The sequence below is a fragment of the Idiotropiscis lumnitzeri genome, chromosome 13, assembly GCF_059441095.1.
Source record: "Idiotropiscis lumnitzeri isolate Australia: NSW breed Sydney's pygmy pipehorse chromosome 13, RoL_Ilum_1.0, whole genome shotgun sequence".
NCBI lineage: Eukaryota > Metazoa > Chordata > Actinopteri > Syngnathiformes > Syngnathidae > Idiotropiscis > Idiotropiscis lumnitzeri.
Genome location: NC_142403.1, coordinates 17,034,374 through 17,052,841, shown reverse-complemented (window position 1 = coordinate 17,052,841; position 18,468 = coordinate 17,034,374). Strand labels below are relative to the sequence as shown.

General features: G+C 42.5%; 1 protein-coding gene across 2 annotated transcripts in view; it reads left to right on the top strand.

Moving 5' to 3' along the window:
• The window catches only part of ralgps2 (Ral GEF with PH domain and SH3 binding motif 2), a 55,047-nt gene that overhangs the window by 3,485 nt on the left and 33,094 nt on the right, over nucleotides 1-18,468 (top strand). For both annotated transcript variants that reach the window (XM_088313740.1, XM_088313739.1), the window contains exons 2-5: nucleotides 13,064-13,166; nucleotides 13,762-13,894; nucleotides 14,272-14,379; nucleotides 15,014-15,064. In XM_088313740.1, coding sequence (XP_088169866.1) covers nucleotides 13,835-13,894; nucleotides 14,272-14,379; nucleotides 15,014-15,064 — 219 coding nt within the window. In that variant the 5' untranslated portion in view covers nucleotides 13,064-13,166; nucleotides 13,762-13,834. The remainder of the gene's footprint in view (nucleotides 1-13,063; nucleotides 13,167-13,761; nucleotides 13,895-14,271; nucleotides 14,380-15,013; nucleotides 15,065-18,468) is intronic.

The following is an 18,468-nucleotide window of genomic DNA, read 5'->3' as shown; positions in this document are numbered from 1 at the left end:
GGCGATTCAAATCCAGAAGCTTTTTCACCACCCACAACACAACCATGCTGTGCTGAAAGTTCAAAGTGAGAAGCAAGGTTCGACAAGTGACAACAGCCCATTAGGAGGCGACACCATACGAGAGAACGTCTCAGAGGTGGATGCGATAGCCTAGCACATAGCTAAAGATAAAGCTCCTCTAGTTAGTGACGTGCACAGGATTTAAACGCTTCATTTATCGTTATCGAGGTAAAATTGCTCAATTTCTCGCGATATTGATTTGAGGTCATATCGCCCAGCCCTAGCTAGAATGACCTCAAAATGGAGAAAAATGACCCCAAGGTGGAATAGAATGTTCCTCTGATTGGACTTGAATGTCCTCAGTTAACCAGAATGTCCTCACTGGACTAGTATGTTCCTCATTGTGGAACAGAACATTACCAAAGTGGATTAGTGCCTCAAAATTGACCAGACAGCCCCCGCATTGGACCAAAATGTGACAAGTGGACGAGACTACCCGTCGTAAACTTAGACTTCAACTTACACTTGCTTAACTCTCATTTAATAACCCAACAGTCAATGCTCACATGAAACAAAATTTCGATATGTTAGCTCACCGTATTGTCAGAAACACATTACTGGTGTGACTTGAAATAGTTAAAAAGTCAGAATTGTGCAAAAGTTTGGAGAAAAAAACTGGACAGGAATGTTCCTCAGTGGATTAGAATACTCCTCAAAATGGATCAGAATGTTTCCTGAAGTGGACCTGAAAGTTTGTTTTTTTTTTATGGAAAAAGAATGTCCTTATAGTGTAGCAGATTTTCCCCGTGTTCTGGTTGATAGCTCAAAAACGTCCTGAAAGTAGACCAGAATGCCGTCAGAACTTTATGCAGACTTTCTCTCCGCGATCGCCTTGAGCATCCCGCGGGACGCCATCCGTGCGCATCCCAAAGGCGTTTTTGGTTCCACATTACAACCCCGCCCTCTACATCCTGACTGATAATGTGGCTGCTCAGTTGCCAAGGTAACGCTCAACATCCGCCTGGCACGTCGGTTCTGCATAAACGGAGGTACTAAAGTCGCATCATTATTTCGATTAAGTGAGAGCGACTTGCTTACGAGAGGTGTTGCTGCCTGTTAACTGAAGCGGGTGTCAGCGATGCTTGGATTATTTTTTTTATTCCTCCGTATGAGTGGGAAGGAGGTCAGATGTAATGCATGCGCGCTCTCGCTTTCACTTGAGGCAAATCTCCGAGGCTGGCACCGTGTTTCACCGTCTATCTTTTTGCTTGCATCAAATGTCGAGTTGTCTGCTGCAGCAAATTTTTATTTTTTTATTTTTTTTTTTTCTGGCCAAAATCAGTTCAGTTGGTCGCATACACATTTGTCTTGTTCCTCATTCCTCTCCCACTCATTTCTTTCCAAGGCCATGTGTGTAAAGCTACTTGACGACTGCGGCAGAATAATTTCACAGGTAATTTAGAACAGGGTGTGAGCATATAGCCAAAAATTAAGGGTTCATTATGTATTTTGGTTTTATGGTCATGGTTAAGGTCACATTGGTTACAGTAGGGGAAAAAAGTGCAGAAGATAAAAGTCTTTATGGTTTGTATAAACAGGAACACGTTTAATAACGTCTAAATCAGTCATGAGCTAACCACGGCCCGGGGGCCACATATGGCCCGTTAAATGTTTTAATCAGGCCTGTCGAATTTGAAAAAAATTATTTTTCGATGGATGGATTTTTCTGTTAAAATATTTTCTCCCAAAATTGAAATATAAAATCTAAATTGGGTTTTCATATCTTCAACAGGCATTGAGATATTCGGTAATTATATAAAGTTACTCAAAATTATTGAACACCATGTTCAATGAAAAAAAAATCATCTTTAAAAAAAATCTAAAATAAACAATTACACGTGTAATTTTAAAAGTGAATCATTCTGATGTTGAAAAAAAAAACACACACACACACACTGATGGCGCACTGTTTCAAATGTTTGGGTCCGATTTCGTACTGGAAAAAAGATAAAAAAATTGAACCTTCCTAATAGTTGGACCCGCGTGCGGTGTCCTGGTCCTCGGTTGAAAGGTGAGTTCAGGGCTGCAGCTTGTAAGCCTTTTACGGTCGGCTGAATGTCGGTTCTGAGCGTTCCATTCCACTTGACACCTTCAAGCTGCCAGGCCATGCGGCGTATCTGGCATGATTGGAGAGGCGCAAGTTTTATCTGCGCTCCGCATGTTTGTGCAGATTGCGTTTGGGTTGGAGATGAAACGGATTAGCGGTTAAACGTGCTAACAATTCAAATAAATCGCATAACGGCTTCAAATGTCGATGAACGTAACTACTGTATTTGGTGTGACAGGTGCGGCCCTGGCGTTACCAACTACTAATACATTTAGTGAATAAGCATATTTCTTTAGTGCTTTATAAATAAAACAAAAAAACAGCTGCAAATCTATAGACTTTATGCTTGCACAGAGCTGGCACGACATAGAAATATTTTTTGCTTGTAAACATGAAGTTGGAGCCGCAAAGAAAACCACGACCAATGTTGATTAACTCATTCACTCCCATTGACGGCTAAAGGCGTCAAAGATCCATTTTTTTCTTTTTTTTTTTTTTAATTTGGCTGGTAGTGAATAAGTTAAAATAGCTTAAACTTTATTTATATGGCACATTTCACGAGAGCTGGAGCTGTCACAAAGCACTTTCCATGTATGAGACAAGCTTGAATAAAAATAATTTTTCTTTCAGTTACACAAGATTGTGAGTGCAGGAGGACACCAAATGGAATTGTTATATTTAGAAACAATGTAGCGTAATTTGCGGGCTACAAGGCGTACTGCATGGGTCAAAATATATTAAATAAGTAGCGGCTTATAGTCCGGAAAATATAAATGTTGAGTTTTGCCTTAAAATGACAAGTATAAAAAGCCTTTGTTAGAAATCAAGTAGTCAGCTGATAGACAAAAAAACTGGATGAAGTCCCATGAAAGCTCAAATACTGAATTCTTGTGTGAGAACCTTGTGAATACTATCGGCACAAAATTTGCAACAACATCCTTATTGTTTCTGATAATCACGCTTTTCTTTTCCCGGTGTTTCCTCTCCTAGTTTGCGAAGTCAAATCTCAAGCTCACATGCACAAGCGAAGCTTTCCGCGATTGTGCATACACAGACAAGCGCCGCTCCCTTCCACTTCCCGCGTACTCGGTATGCGGTATCAGGTGCTCGTAACGCGCAGCTTCAACTGTCTGAAATCCTGAGTGTCTCGGCTTGGCGAGGCAGCCCGGGCTATGTCATGGAAACTTGTGACCTGGCTCCTGCTGAAGACAATAGATCTGACGGAGACAAACGTCCGTTTTAACGCAACGTCTGGGCCTCGTTTATTCCTTTTGGGCCGAAAGTAAACCGTGCGAGATGACAAGGCTTTACCCGGCCAAGCTTTTATCTCGCACGCTCTCCTCCTCGTCGTCTTCTTCTAATCCTGCTCGTCCAGATCATTTACATTGAGGTAAATCCCCATGTCATCCCAAAACTCCATTTAGTTTTGTGCGATTTGGACAACCCGTTTTTATTAGTTTTGGAAGACGTTCTGTTTTTAAGTGCGAGCCGACGCTTGTGGCTACATGCTTACAATACGCTTAAAGCTCGATTCCCATGGCAAATCCAAATGCCCCATTGCGACTCCACACCTGTGATTATTATTTATTTATTTTTCATGTGCAGAATATTTCAAGTGATGCATATCCCGAATGGCTGTTTACAATTGGTGGACAGATTCTTCATTGCGCAGAAGCCCAAATTGCTGGCAAGTAACTTCACAAGTTTCCAGAAAGAGCTCAAAAATAAGTGAATTTTTTTTTTCTTTCTTTTGTGAGCTATTTTTTTTTTTTTTAGAACAAACCTGTGGGCTATTCATGTTGTCCTTGGGGCTAACTAGTACCCCCTGGCACTATGAGTTTCTGGGAAAAAAAAAATTTCAAGGGCAAGTTAGAGAGACTTTTATAGTGTCTTTTCGACTCCCTCCTCTGTGTGTAGCAGCTCCCCCCTCCCCTCTCTGCTCACAACGGAAGAGGGTGTGTGCGTGCGTCGTATTATGTTTGTGTCTGTGCATGCGTGTACGTGTTTGTTTGTGGTTGTGCACGTGCGTGCGTGTATGTGTGTTCATTAGTGGGAAAGGAGGATTTGCAAGAGGTGCAAGGGGCTCATTTTGTGTGTGTGTGTGTGGGGGGGGGCAGTACAAGCGATACAGATGTTTCCCTGCAAGTCTCAACTGTTGCGCCTCTTTCAATTTGTGCACGTGCACAGACATGCACACGCTCTCACGCACACACACACAGACATACACTTCATGGACAAACACGCATTCCCACGCAGACACGCAACAAAATCAATCTTTCTTAGCTGCTATCAGATGGGATGAGAAGGGAACAACCCCCCCCCCCCAACACGTACACACACTGATATGTCCACATTTGGAGAACAATCTTCTCCTCATCTCAACTTCCTCTTTCTCGCTCTCAACTCTGCATCTTAGTGAGACCTAAGTTGTTATTTCCTTCCTTTTTAGAGCAATGACACATTTCTGACTCTGACAAATTAAAAACTCTTGAGTTCTAAGCGTAGTGATGCGTGATTTTCTTTTTTAATGTTAATATATTTTATGTTATTCCAACCATTTATTAAAGAAAACATTTTAAAATATTTTTTGAGAAAAATAAAAAGAATAAATAATAATAATCTGTTTCTTTAATGCATTTCAACATATATAGAGTATCGGTACCACTTGGCGACAAAGAACACGCCCAACCACCGGAAAGCCCGTGACTACAACTTGTGCTGTCGACTCTTTGGAAATTAATTTCTATTGTTAGGTTATTTTGATCTCAGGTCACTTTGAAGCTGCTTAATTGAGCAATTCAGAGATCACAAGTCTCCTGAATCTGCACACACGCACACAGTACAACATGCATGACTTCCCTCAACATGGCACCGCCCGGTCTCTGGAGTCCGATAAAACGCACAATTAGAACATGCAACACAAATGGCAGCCGCACTGCTGCTGGGAGTTTACAGTGACCAGCCATTGTCAAGTCTTTAAAAAATAAATAAATAAATGTGGGGTCTCTTAGATTTCAAAATAAATACAGTACATTGTAAAAAATCAGTTTGTTTCCCCTGCGTTATGCGCTAATCAGGAAACAATAGAATTTATCCAACGAGGACTAACGGCCGAAAATTGAGTGTGTATTTATTTATTTAACTCATTTACTACCAGCTGAATAAAAAAAAAAAAAATGGAAATTTGACGTCTTTAGCCGTCAATGGCAGTCAATGAGCTAAAAAAAAAAGTTCAAAGTTTGCACTTTATAAATAAATAAAAATATAATAATTTCAGTCATTACAGTTAAAAGTAAGATTTCATCTTATTTGATTTTAATAATAATACGTATGCAACAAAGTCTGTTTTGTAACCTCTTGCTAGTTTATATCTTTAAAGTAATTTATGGGAGGTTTTTAACAACATGAACATTTGTTTAGCGTCCATCTTTGTCTTTGCTTGGCGAAGGCATTTGCCAGTTTACTTTGCCTCTTTTTTGTACTTGATAGCAAAGCTCTGAAAAGAAAGCTTTGTCCTATCACATCCGTTTGTTTGTGTGTTGAGCCCTGAACAGAATTAGAAGGTCCGTCAGGTTGAAACACGTCGCGCCTCTTTTAATCTCCGTCTTACACAAGAGCCCCGAGGGCTCACCCGGAACCCCGTCCTGGGAAAAGCCGAACGTCCGTCTCGGGTTCCAGTAACTGGGATGGTGCAAGAATAAACACCTCCTGTCGGCTTTCTCGATATGAGAAACGTCCACGGGTTTTTGTTCCGTATCCAGCAACCAGCTGCCTGCGCTTAATGAACTCACTGAACTCTTCATTAGGTGCGCCTCGACCTCTAATTAAGTCCAGTACCTGAGCTGGATCATAATTGTCTATATCAGTGGTGGGCCTTGCATTTCATGCGTCAGCCTTCAGTGAAGTCCGACTTGAATAATTCCCCCCTCATACCATCATTTATGACACCACGGCTGGAGAAATAATGAACGGGAAGACACTTACGCACGACTGAGTGAGTGTTGGACGGCCTAGCTTTTCTTGAAAGGTCCGTCTTGAAAATGGCCTCGCAAGCGTATCTGCAATTAAATTCCCTCCTTCAGCCAGTGTGGTTTAAAAAAATATATTTTAGATTTTCGAACGGTCGCCAGTTCAGACTTTCGGGTGTGTTGATTCCACATAGAGCTGCCCCCTCACGAGTGAGTATCCAATCACAAGACGCGTTTGTCACCCTTCGGCGTAAGGCCAGCGCGAAGGCTCACTGTAAGCAACTCGTGATCTGATTGGCTACCGCAACTCGCTATCTACTCAGAAAGCTCTTTGACTTTGGCAGAACAGATGCACAATTGTATCTATAAAGGCCTCGGACAAATAGTGCGTACTGCTGCTATTTTGAAATCTGCCTGGCAACACGAGCTAGCTGAAATCTGATTGGATAATAACGCTCAGGAAAACTACAACACTAGGATATGATATGACATCAATGTGAAGAATATGATCATGATTTCTTGATTATTTTAGGCCAGCAGAGAAGGCCTTGCAGGCCTTGACCGCACGCCGCTGGTCTTTATAAAACTGACTTTGTAATCGCTTGTATACAAATCTGCCAATTTCTGAATATGATCTTTGAGAAATCCCTTCGTCCACTTGCATCGGGGCCAAATCTTGCTCTGGAAAAAAAGCCTCCACTGTTTGGCAGTTTGTAGCCATTTTGTGAAGGAACATGGATGCTTTGTCAAGCCGGACGAGCACATTTTGGATTGTTCTGCCTTGGCGGAGGTTTCGACTGAGCGCCGTTCTAGTTATCGTTGTGAAACAAAGCTCCGAAGTACTCGCGCGGCCGTGTTGACATTAGCCCATCCTTGGAGACTCATCGAGGAAGACATTGAGATTCTATCTCGTTTCCTCTGACCGCATCGCTGCCCTGTATTGTTCCGCTGTCCTTTCCTTGTTAACAGTCCGTGAACTTCCACCATTTCCTCCCCCTCCGCCTCCTCCCTCGCCCTTTTCCCTCATTCATCTGTCAGCGTTGCTCTCGTCGGGCACGAGTGGACTTCAACCTGGGCTCGCTGCCCGCCTGACCAGGCAACAAATCACACATCCCCGCCCGGCCACATGCCGCCGCTTACAAGTTTGGCACGCCGTCTGCGTGTCTTATTTACTGCGAAGCAGAACCGGTGGCCGGCACGAGTCGGACAGTCGTCATCAATTCTAGCGAAATATGTTGTGATGACTTGACTTATGACTTGCTTAACTCAAGTAATGGGTTGTATCGACCTACTTGAAATGTAGGAGGGACTCCACTTGCTTGATTTTTGCCACATCAAATTGAGACTCGGGTGAAACTTGAGAGTGAAACTTAAGAGTTACTTATGACTTGAACATGCGTGGCTCACTCCCAGCTCTGCCGTGACATTCGGACGACAAAAGGCTGTTCCCCCCCGCTTTAAACAATGACGTGGTTTAAGCGTTTTCTTGATCGCATCCTTGTCTATTCTTGGCTTCCCTTTAATTCACCCAAACCATAATGACTGGTCAGGATTTTTTTTCTTTAATGCTTTTTATTTGGCATAAATGTTGATTCAAAGTACCGTCAACAATATTTCTGCCATTACTAAATACGGGAGACGATTTACGGAAATCAGCATCGCTGTTGCTGTCGTTTTAAACCAACCTGCACTCACAATTAGTAATGTTGCAGTTAAGCTTTCACTTTAGTTTGGTTTGCTGACTGTCTCCTCCTTTTTGACGTCATCAGTCAACTACTTGTGGCACATATCTGCCATTGTCTGGAAATGTTGCGCACTTGATGTCATATCGCTGCCGTCAGGCTGAAACTCGTGATGGGTAAATGAAGCTTCAAATCTGCTTCATGAACCAGTTGTAGTATTTTTGGACTCCTGTAGATGGCACTCTCTGTTCAACGTTGGGCTGAAAGGACACTGAATTGCCATTTCTTTTTTAAACCCTTTATTTATACCAACAGCGCCATGTAGAGGACTCAAAAATACAGCAGCTGGTTCATGAAGCAAATTTGAAGCTTCATTTCCCCATCACTCGCCGAAACCTCCCATGACACAATTTGGTCATTTTCCTATTTTAATGATTTTTTAGGTGCAAGGTCTCCGTCGGACGCCAGCGATATGCGTTTTTGAAATGTTCTTTGGGGAAAACAGTTGTGTGATTTTGTGGTTGCGCCCAATAGTCTGAATTTCACGGTACTCTATTGAAAAGAAATATGAAACTGGACAGCAGAGCGCAGCGCAGACCTCGTGTTGACATTTTGCCTTTTCTCTCGGCACATCCTCCAATGACCCAGGCAGCCTCGAGCCCTTTTGCTAAGGTTCTAATTATCCAAAGCAGAGATCTGCAAGCGATGGAGACAGGAGGAGGAATAGAGGGGGGACGCGCGTCTAAAAAAAAAAGCATAATCACTCCCCATGGTGCAAGTGGCTGCCAGGATACGGATTTAGAACCGACAGATTTTTTTGATTTTTTTTTTTACCAACATGCTGGAAAAACCACTTTGCCGGGCTGCGTAAGCATACGTCGACCCGACGACGCAAGAAGGCACACTCAGTTGGCGTCATACTTGCTGTTTTTTAATGTATTTATTTAATTGCTATATAATTATGTCATAATAGGTTCTTTTTTTATACATACATTTTCTGTAATTCGGACTTTTTTTACTGTGTTAGCCTCGGTTAGTGATAGCAACAAATTTGAATTGCGACGCCACCATAACAACTCGATCATAAACCAAGGACCCCCGAATAGAAATAAAGTGATACATGTGATCTTTTTGTTTCCAAATTCCAAAAATTCTTGACATAAATAAATTTCATTAATTATTAATTAGTGATAGATCGATATGCTTTTTTCGGGGCCTATACAGATACCGATTAGTCGTCGCCAAAGGGGCCAATAACCAATATTTGAAGCTGATATTCATTTGTTGAAAAAAAAAAATGATTAAAATGGTTCAAAAATTTTGAAAAATAAAAACTTCAAAACTTGACTTAGTTTAAATGCCTTTAAACACATGTTTATTAAAAAACTTAAGTGATTTACAACATATTAAATCTTTTTTAGTTGTTAGAAAATAGACAACTTGATTTTAAAAGTTGAACAAAAAGTGCATGGAGCTGTCTTGGAATGTATTCTAGTTCAATGACAACAAACATCACTTTCAAGTTTTTTAAAAGTTTAGTTTTCCATTAGTTGTGAGTTGTGAAATTTCGGCTAAGTCTGTTGCCTTCCTTCCTCTGTTCTCGAGACCTCTGCCGTAGTGTGTGTGACTCGAGGTTAAAAAGCAAATGGGCATCTTACTGCTGATTGGCTGCTACAAGGAACCAATCAGATAGTGCTGTGGGCAGGACCATCTGCTTCTGCACGCAGGGCCACGAGCACAACCGAGAGAGAGATGTGTGCTGCAGCGAGCCAAAATAAACCAGCGTTTAATTTATCGGCCTTAAAAGTTAAAAAAAAATAAAGGGGGAGGTGCCGATAATCGTCAAAATGCCAAACATCTGCCCCGATTATCGGCCCGGTCTATCACTATTATTAATAAACACATGTAAAGTTAGGTTCCGACCTATGTATTAATCTGCTATCCCTTCACATTAATCTGCATCCAAGACGTAGCTGTCATTTTCAAAAAAGGTTGTCGACCCCTGAATTAGAGCAATAGCGCTCTTTTCGGGAAGGCCGTCGTTAACGAAGCGGCGCTGAAAAAGAGGCTCTGCTGCTAAACAAAGAAACCCCGCTGGAGGTAGCAATCAGCGACGACGTCACAGGCGGCACTGTGCTTGGGAAGCAAAAGAAGAGAGGAGGGCACCGCTTTTAACGGGCTGTCACATCCTCTCCGCAACACACTGACCCACTTTCCCCCCCGCACCCCCCTGACTTTGGCGCATCGTCGACCCGCTTCTCCGACGCATCACGTCCCGCTGCGGCCAGACTAAACAAAGCGAGTGTGCGTGCGTCGCGTGTTTACTTTACGCACATCTAATGAAGGTGGTGTCAGAATATTATTCTTATCTTTTTCCCGAAGCTTTGACTCTGGTTCTTAGTCGTAACGTGTGCATTTCTTTTCCGTGTTTCTCGTGTTCGCGTCAGGATTAGCATGAGTAGGAAAAGGTCCGTTTTCTATGTCGCCTCCTGACCAGCTCCATTCCCTTGTTGACCTCTATGACCTTTCACCGGAAGCACTAAATTTGTATTTTGGTCGAATTTCCCTCACAGACCTTAAGCGTCCTAATCACATGTTTATGTGCTTGGACTTGGGACACATCAATATATGCACGGGAGTAAATGGGATTAAGGCTGTGTGAAAACCTCCCCGCGTTTATTGACGCACGTTTATGACTACCGTGGAATAATATCATAAAAAGAACGCTATGGCAATCATTAGCTACCAGTCATGCCTATTTTCTTTTTTTTGTCCAGCTATCAACTTTGTAAAGGCATCATTTTTTTACATTTTTTGCTTAAAACATTGATTATAAAACTAAAATGTGTGTAAAATCCCCGTCTTACAAATTCAATTTGATGTAAAAACTGAGACATTTCCAAGAAATTATTGCATTTCTTTTCCCATTTAAATAAAACATTTGTTACCCTCAAAAGAGGTTTAGTGGTCTTACTTCATTCGGTTGCTTTTGGGGCCTCAACATGCCCGGAAACTCAACAATTTCCCCAAGGGTTTATTAAGATTTATTTTACAAGGTCTAAACAAAATGATCCTGCCCAAATTGTTTGCTGCTTGTTGTCATGGAGACGCAACAGAGGCTGGAGCAGAACAGGGCCAGGCCATTCTGAAACCTGAAATGCCATAAGTTGATGGGGGTTTTTTTTTGTATTTTTTATTATTTTTAAATCATTCCAACCAATGTGGCCGGAATATGGCATCTAAATTTGAATTTTGATAGAATTTTCAATCTGAAATTAATTAATTTTCGTTGTGTGTATTTGCATATATTTGTACTAGTAAGACAGTTTAAAATGTTAAAATATTGTTTTGAGTTGCAAAAGAATATTCTCCGGAATTGAGCTGCACAGCTGTTGACTTGTTTGCCGTAGTCGTCACACAAGTCCGCCTGTCCTGTGCGTGACAATAACTTGCCGCCAGCCTGCAATTGTTTAAATGTCATTTCGCAGCCTGTCTTAAAATCTTCCCGACAAGCCTTGGCACGCCTTTTCCCTGTTTGTCACCGATAGTTTAATACAGTATTCTCTTTGCGGTGGCAGTTGAGAAACGGTGGAAATGTCGGTGACTCACGAGGAGGACGAGGCGTCTGCTTTGTGTGGGCGCGATTGTGTTGGACGCTAAGTGGTCCGGAGCGGTTGCTGACGCGCAGAGAACAAGCTTGATTAGATGTTGACACTTCTCACTCAGGTAGTCGGCTAATCATGTCAGACAATGATATCTGCATCCTGGCACTCAACGAAGTAGTATTAAACAATTCACAACAGTTGCCATATTTGACTAAAAGATAAAGAATGATCATATTGACATGACAAATCAAGGCACAGCTTCCGAAAACAGCTGAGCCGCGATTGGTTGTTCCTCGACCCTTGAGAAACTGAGATGTCGTTTTCGGTGAACAAAAAAATGGCCGAAGAAGAAAATATTTGGGTTGACTTCCCCTTTAAGGTATTCTCATGTCTTTGCTTGTGTGCAAAGAGAACCTCAGTCACAAACAGCCAAACGCGCAAATTCAAAATGAGAACTCTTCCCCAGGAGCTGCTTTAGGTCACAACTCATGCCTCGATGCTCACACGCTGATGCATTGATGTATAGAAAAAAAAATATTTTATTGTAGCACGTTATTATGATTAATATTATTTTCCCCTTTTTTCGAGCCCACAAAACTCATTGCGGCTCTGCTTCCCTTTTGATTTTTGATGTGCTGTCAAGGGATGTCTCACCCGTGGGGGGTGCGGGGGTTTACACGATAGTGATTGCAGACACCTAAAATTGGCTCTGCCAAGTCAAATCAGGGGCGGCGGTTGCAGAAACCTGTTGTGGGTGGCGGTTATGCAAATTAGCACCAATATTAAGCAAAAGTGCAGAAGGGCTCGTTCTGTCACATTTTCAGAATCATCCATGCAACTCGCAAAAGTTTTACATTGTTGTTCAATCAATTCTGGTGGTTAGTCGGACACTTGCAGACACCTCAACTATTTTTATACAAGCCATTAAAAAAAAAAAATTCTATGATATTTCCATTTTAAAGCTTGTCAACGTGCCATGGTCAGCAGCAATCTTAACGTTTACTTTGCCGAGCCGAAATCTTAATCCTGTTTGTTCTGCTCATGAGCTTTGCGCCCCCCGTCCTTCATCTCCCTCTGTGATAACAACCTGAAAGGGGTGAGGGAATCTTAACCCCCCCAACTCCTGTCCAAAGGGCTGCCAGCATGCAGCATTTGTCCGCAGCTGCTTCCCCTTTACCTCCTTTTCTCCCTCTCAGTGCATGTCGGGCCAACATGTTGGATTCGTTTGAGTGCTGAGACACCTAGTGGCCAATAAGTAGCACTGCACCTTGCGTTCGGAATCCGCAGTGAGTTTTAGAAAAATCTGACAGCACACCAAAGAAGAATGTCTCTTGAGGTATGCTGAAATAATGCTGATCACGTCTCGATTCACTTAAAAATCTTGCTCTGTTTGAAATTTGGACCCATTTAATACAACACCGCATCATCAGCATGTTGCAGCAGAGATACTGAGACACCGGAAGAGTCGCATAAAGGCATAGGAATATTCGGACCCCTTGGAAATTTAATTTCACGTTGGTAACTGTAAATTTGTACAATAGGCACTGAAACAGTGAATAGTTTGACAAGTATGTTCAAAAGTTCAGAGAGGCTAAAAGCCCTAACATTGCTTGTGTAGTGATTGTTGTTAAATTGAAATAAATAAATCACATGGCAACATTTATACCTAAAAAAATGACTTTCTTTCTCATTCTTTTCAAGTTTCAACGTGCGTCAGCGGGACACGACTTGACAGGTCAAGACAGCAACACACGGCGAGAGGCTGGGCACACCTCCGGAACCATGCTCATCTGACACTCAACCGGTGAGCCGCAGAACCGCTCTTAGCGTGTCAGTTTGCCCGCGGGGATTGTTAGCGGCCGTTACATGTCGACTGATCGGCCGGCGTCAAATTGTTTGCATTCAAAGCACCTGTCAGCTGCAACGTCTTCACCTCAAGTCAAACCAAACGATAACGTATTTCTGAATGGTCCACTGTGTTTATTTTCTCTCTCTCTTTCTCTTTCTCCCTTTCTTTCTTTCTTTCTCCCCCCTCCCCCACACACAACTTTAGCTCTTCCACTCTATGTATACATTTCAAGGGACATGTGGTCCTACTGTAAGCTGTTTAGCACAGATCTTTTTGTAATCTCCCTCTCGTTCCGAATTTACCTGAGTTAAACGGCTGTGAAAGTGTCCATATGGTACACACTGATCTCACTTACAAACCTAATCTCAGTTGATCAGCCAACTAAACAATCTTCCAATTGGTGAATTCACCTTTGTTGATGTAAAAATGAAGCTCGCCACCAGGTGGGGCTGTTGCTCTACAGCGAGAGTCTCGGCTGCTTTTATGCTATTTATTACTGATGAGTTGCTGTCATTTTTATTTTATTTTATTTATTTATTTATTTTTTTAGGGCAGGGCTGGCTTTTGCTGCAGCGGAGCATGATGAGCGACGGCCTCCTGCGCTAGAACTGCATGCTGTGGGAATGATGGACTTCCCCAATGGCCAATCAAGCCTCGCCCCGACTGCTGCCACCGTCTCAGAGGTGAAGCCGCGTCTCCTTCCCTACCAATCAGATGTCCATTTTTGGACTAAGCAACATCTCAACGATATGAAAAACACAATGTTAAGTATTAAAAGGTCATTTTAAATATCAGGGAAAAAACACTGCAGAAGAAAGCCAGACAATCCGAAGCAGTTTTACTTTGATTTCCTCATCGATCTGAGCTTTAATGAGACACTTGAGTTGACGCGCAGCTGTTGTAATTGTGGCGCAGCTGTGCCACAGGTTATTGAGCTGGGAAATGAGTGATTAAATGTTTCCACAGCACCCCCTGCAATGTGCTCAGGTACGCCTAAGGGAATATGTACCCCAGATTGAGGGGAATGATCAAACTTTGCGCATGTGTGTGTTCCATTCAGAGGAGCAGCAGCTCCGACTCTCTCAGTGACAAGGGTTCCGCCGAGCTGAAGAAGAGCTTTGATGCAGTTGTCTTTGACGTGCTGAAGGTCACGCCGGAAGAATATGCCGTAAGTGTGTTTCTGGCTGTCCTTGTCCGACCAACCTGTACGTGTTTTTGAAGCGTAAGCGCAAACGCGATGTGCTGAGCTAAGGTGAAATGATGATTGGTGTCAGACTGAGAGTTTGAGAGGATGATTTTTGGACTCAAGTGAACTTCCCACAGTGGTTTTGATCTTGACTTTTAAGGCTTTGCGTGTATTGTTATGGTTCAATGAACACAATTGGGATACGTGGAATGATTGGAATCGGGGCCCTTCCAAGCATTTATAAAAGTTGATGAGATCCCCCCCCTGTGGGTGCCACCCAGACGTGATCCAATTTGTAAAAAAAAAATAAATAAATAAATAAATGTGGTGAGCTGGCTCCCTCTGGTGGTTCACGTGGAATCACAGAATTGTCCAAACTTGATCATCTACAGTGGGGAATCAAATGAAAGGCCTTAAATAGGACTTGGGTGATTGGACCTGCGGTGTAAAATGCGTCTTTTAATGCGAGTGACCTCGCTAAAGAGTGCTGCCATGTGAGAGCGTGCGTTAGGCCTTCTTCTTCTCCCTGGCTTCTCGTCCTGATCTTTATTGTATGAAAGCCAATGTGTGTTTTTGTGAAAATGTTCTAACATTTTGTTTACGTTATCTCCTCCAGGGCCAGATTACACTCATGGATGCTCCTGTATTCAAAGACATCCAGCCCGAGGTGAGACATTTTATGAATACATACAAAAACAGCCATCATAATGTTTAATGCATTGAGCTTTTTTCGATAACCCTCCAATGCGCTGTGAATAAATGCTCATAACGGCTTCATGGCACGCCTAGACAAGATTAGTGAAGCGATCATTTGAAATTTAACTAGTTGTACAAGTAGCACGCAATTGTCAACTAGTGCACCGCTTTGGCTTACCAGTAACATGAAGTTGTTCTCCTAGTATGCCAGTGCTTCTCAATTATTTACTGTTGCTCGCTTCTTCTGAACAACTGAGCTCCGCTGCCGGTTGTCGCGGTAACATAAGATGCACTCATGCAATTGTAGCACTCCCACAAGATATGAGTAATTTCAACCGCAGTTGACAAGTGGTTGTTAAGTGTCTGTAATTATTGACCTTTTTTTAAATATGTTGGAGACCTTTTACAAAGACACATTGGAATGGTTTTAAACTGTGGAGGAAAAAAGAAGTGCCATAACATGTCTTCTTTAAATCGACCCACCGGTTGACGTTTACAAGCCCACGCTTATAGTGTCAGAATGTGAAAGTCAGAGCCGGCCTGTTACAGAGACGAAGGCTGCGTGTAGCCAAGTGGAGGTTGCACTTGATTGAAAGTCTTTTTTTCCACTCCGTTGTCCTCCTCGTGGTCAGATAATGCAAAAAGCAGGTGCCTGTGTGTATATGTGTGTGCTCGCGCCTGTCTGCCATCTCAATTGCGCAAAGTATTAAATAACTGGTTGTGTAATATTCTTTTAACTTGGCACGTGCTCAGTTTTGTACCGGAAAGCTTTCCCACGTAACACTTAATGTAAGTGAATTAGTTTGTTCCATGTCATTTTCGCATTCTAAACTGTCATGCAAAGTGAGAGGAGAGCTTAGCCATTGTGTAATAAATATGAAATCAGGTAAAAGTGCTCAGCTTAGTTCAGTGTAAAAAAAAACAAAAACATCTCTTTAAAGTTTACCACGGCAAATAGTTTTCTATTTACTGCTAATTGGCTTCTACCCCCTGCATAAGGAAACAATCAGATGGTGCTGTGAGCGGGCCAATCAGCTTCTGCAGGCAGGGCCACCAGCACACCAGAGAGAGAGAGAAGTGTGCTGCAGCGAGTCAAAATAAACCAGCTTTTAATTTATCGGTCTTGAAAGTTAAAAAAAAGGCAGATGCCGATTATCGGCAAAATGCCAAATATCGGCCCCGATAATCGGCCCGGCCGATAACCGTTCTATCACTAATGTAAAGTATTTGTTGCTCTTTTTTAAATGATTTTTTTAAATGGGATTCTTCAAATGCAAAATGATATAATCCATTTCGGGACAAAGCTGAGTCAACAAAATGAGGGAAAAGCAGCACTGAAAATGTTCAAGTTCCATTTCCCGTTCATCACCATCATACTCTGCTATGTCCGCATCTTATGATGAGCTTGTCTTCGGTTTCTCAAAAGACTTTTATTTGGTTGACCTTTGATGCATATTTTCTCTGAAAATGTTGGTTGAACTCCAAAATGTTCCCACTTCCAAGGTTTCATTTACATGGCCTCGCTTGCAAATGTGCAATTAGAACGGATTTAAAAGGCATCTTATCGTTGCGCCGTGCTGTTTTCTTTTGGTTCAACCTTGCAAAATGGGAACACGGGAAAGAATCCCTTCTGAGACGAGATGAGAGGGTCTCTTTGTTTGCATGTTGCAAATGAAATTTCACGCGTTGCGGCGCTCCCATCCATCCGTATTTGCTCTTCACATGATATCAGATAAGACATTTTTTTTTTTATACGATGCTCTTGCATAATCGTCAAAACAACCGCTCCAGCTCGCCCTCCGCAGGATAAATTCAAAGTGCTCTTGTTTGTTAACGCTAACCTACGTTTGGCCTTTTTCCTCTAAGTCAGTTTTGTTCAATGAGAAGCATGGTGGTCTTGTGGTTTTAGCACGTCTGCCTCCCAGTGGTAACGTAACAAGCGGCCTCCTTCATTGTGGAATTTTCATGGAACGAGCGCTTCAGAGACAGCTAAATCCCCACCGAGACCAAACTATTTGTATACAAGCCATTAAACCGTTAGATTTCCTGAATATCCATCAAAGTGTGGTGGAGGCCGATTACGCACCGAACTGGCCGCCAGCCAATGGCAAGGCACATACTTCGCCTTTAAGTTCAGTACCACCTTGAATTGAAATGGTTGACCGGCTTGTCTTGACTCGAAAAGCCCCTTGGGTCGTCATTTTTCTATACCAGGAAACTGGACTGCGGACCATCTTTACAATGTCTTTCCCTTTCGCATGTTTGCAAGTTAATCATCTCAAGCTGGGAGTGGATGAAATATGAAGTGACAGAGAACGCTTGCCTCTAAGTCACTCATGACCACATCAGCCAAGTGAGTTATGTGGTGTGTGTCCCCCCCCCCCCGTCTGCCAAGCATCACTTTTTTCAAGTCCTCGGGAAGCATGGCTATCAGATTGCATTTTATGTCCGGCTGTGTGTCGGTATGTGTGCCTTTTTTCATACGTTCACACTGTGGAAAAACTTGTAGATGTGTCAAGCTTGTCGATGGAAAGTTGTGTTGCAAGAGCGCGGCCCCCTGTTGTCTTAATGGCTTCCAGTGCTGCATGTGAGATGCAAAGTCAGATTGGGGTTTGTGTCATTTACAAAATAAGCGGTTTAGAGTCCAGGGGTGGGCAAACTTTTTGATTGGCGGGCCACAATGGGTTCCAAAATTTGACAGAGGGGCCGGACCTGGAGCAGATGGATGGGGTGTTTTGGTCACCTCACCTCATCGGAGAAAAAAATAAAAATTAAATAAAAGTGAACAAAAGCATTACAAAAATATGTCTTTGAAAAACCATAATATTTAGAAAATAAAATATTTACAAGGTTTATCAATTAAAATTTTTTTTTTCAAGTTTGGCGGGCCGGATTAAAACGTTTAACGGGCCGCATGTGGTCCCCGGGCCGTAGTTTGCCCACACCTGGGTTAGCCGGACAGTGTGTGCGAATGTACAATTCAGTACGGCTTCTTTGCTGACAGCTGTCACAAAAAGTATTTAAGCTTAATAGACAATTTTCAACACTGAATAAATCAACGTCAGTAAATGCAAGCTAATTTTATGCCATTGCCGTTCACTTAAAAAAAAAAAAAAAAAAAAAAAGACTTTTGCCGGCAACCTAAACGGGGTCCATGATGGTATCAGGAGTCTGATCCGCCACGGCACTCCCGATGGGAATGCCTGAGCTAGACTGACTGTGGCAAAGGTTGCGCTGCAGACTTGACGTGATAACACGCTTGGTGTAATTTTACTGCTCTTGACAAACGATCAGTACATCGGCCTGGAGCAAAAAATAAAAAAATAAAGCGCCTGTTAAAGTCATCGCCTCTGATGGTGCGCACAGGAAAACGTA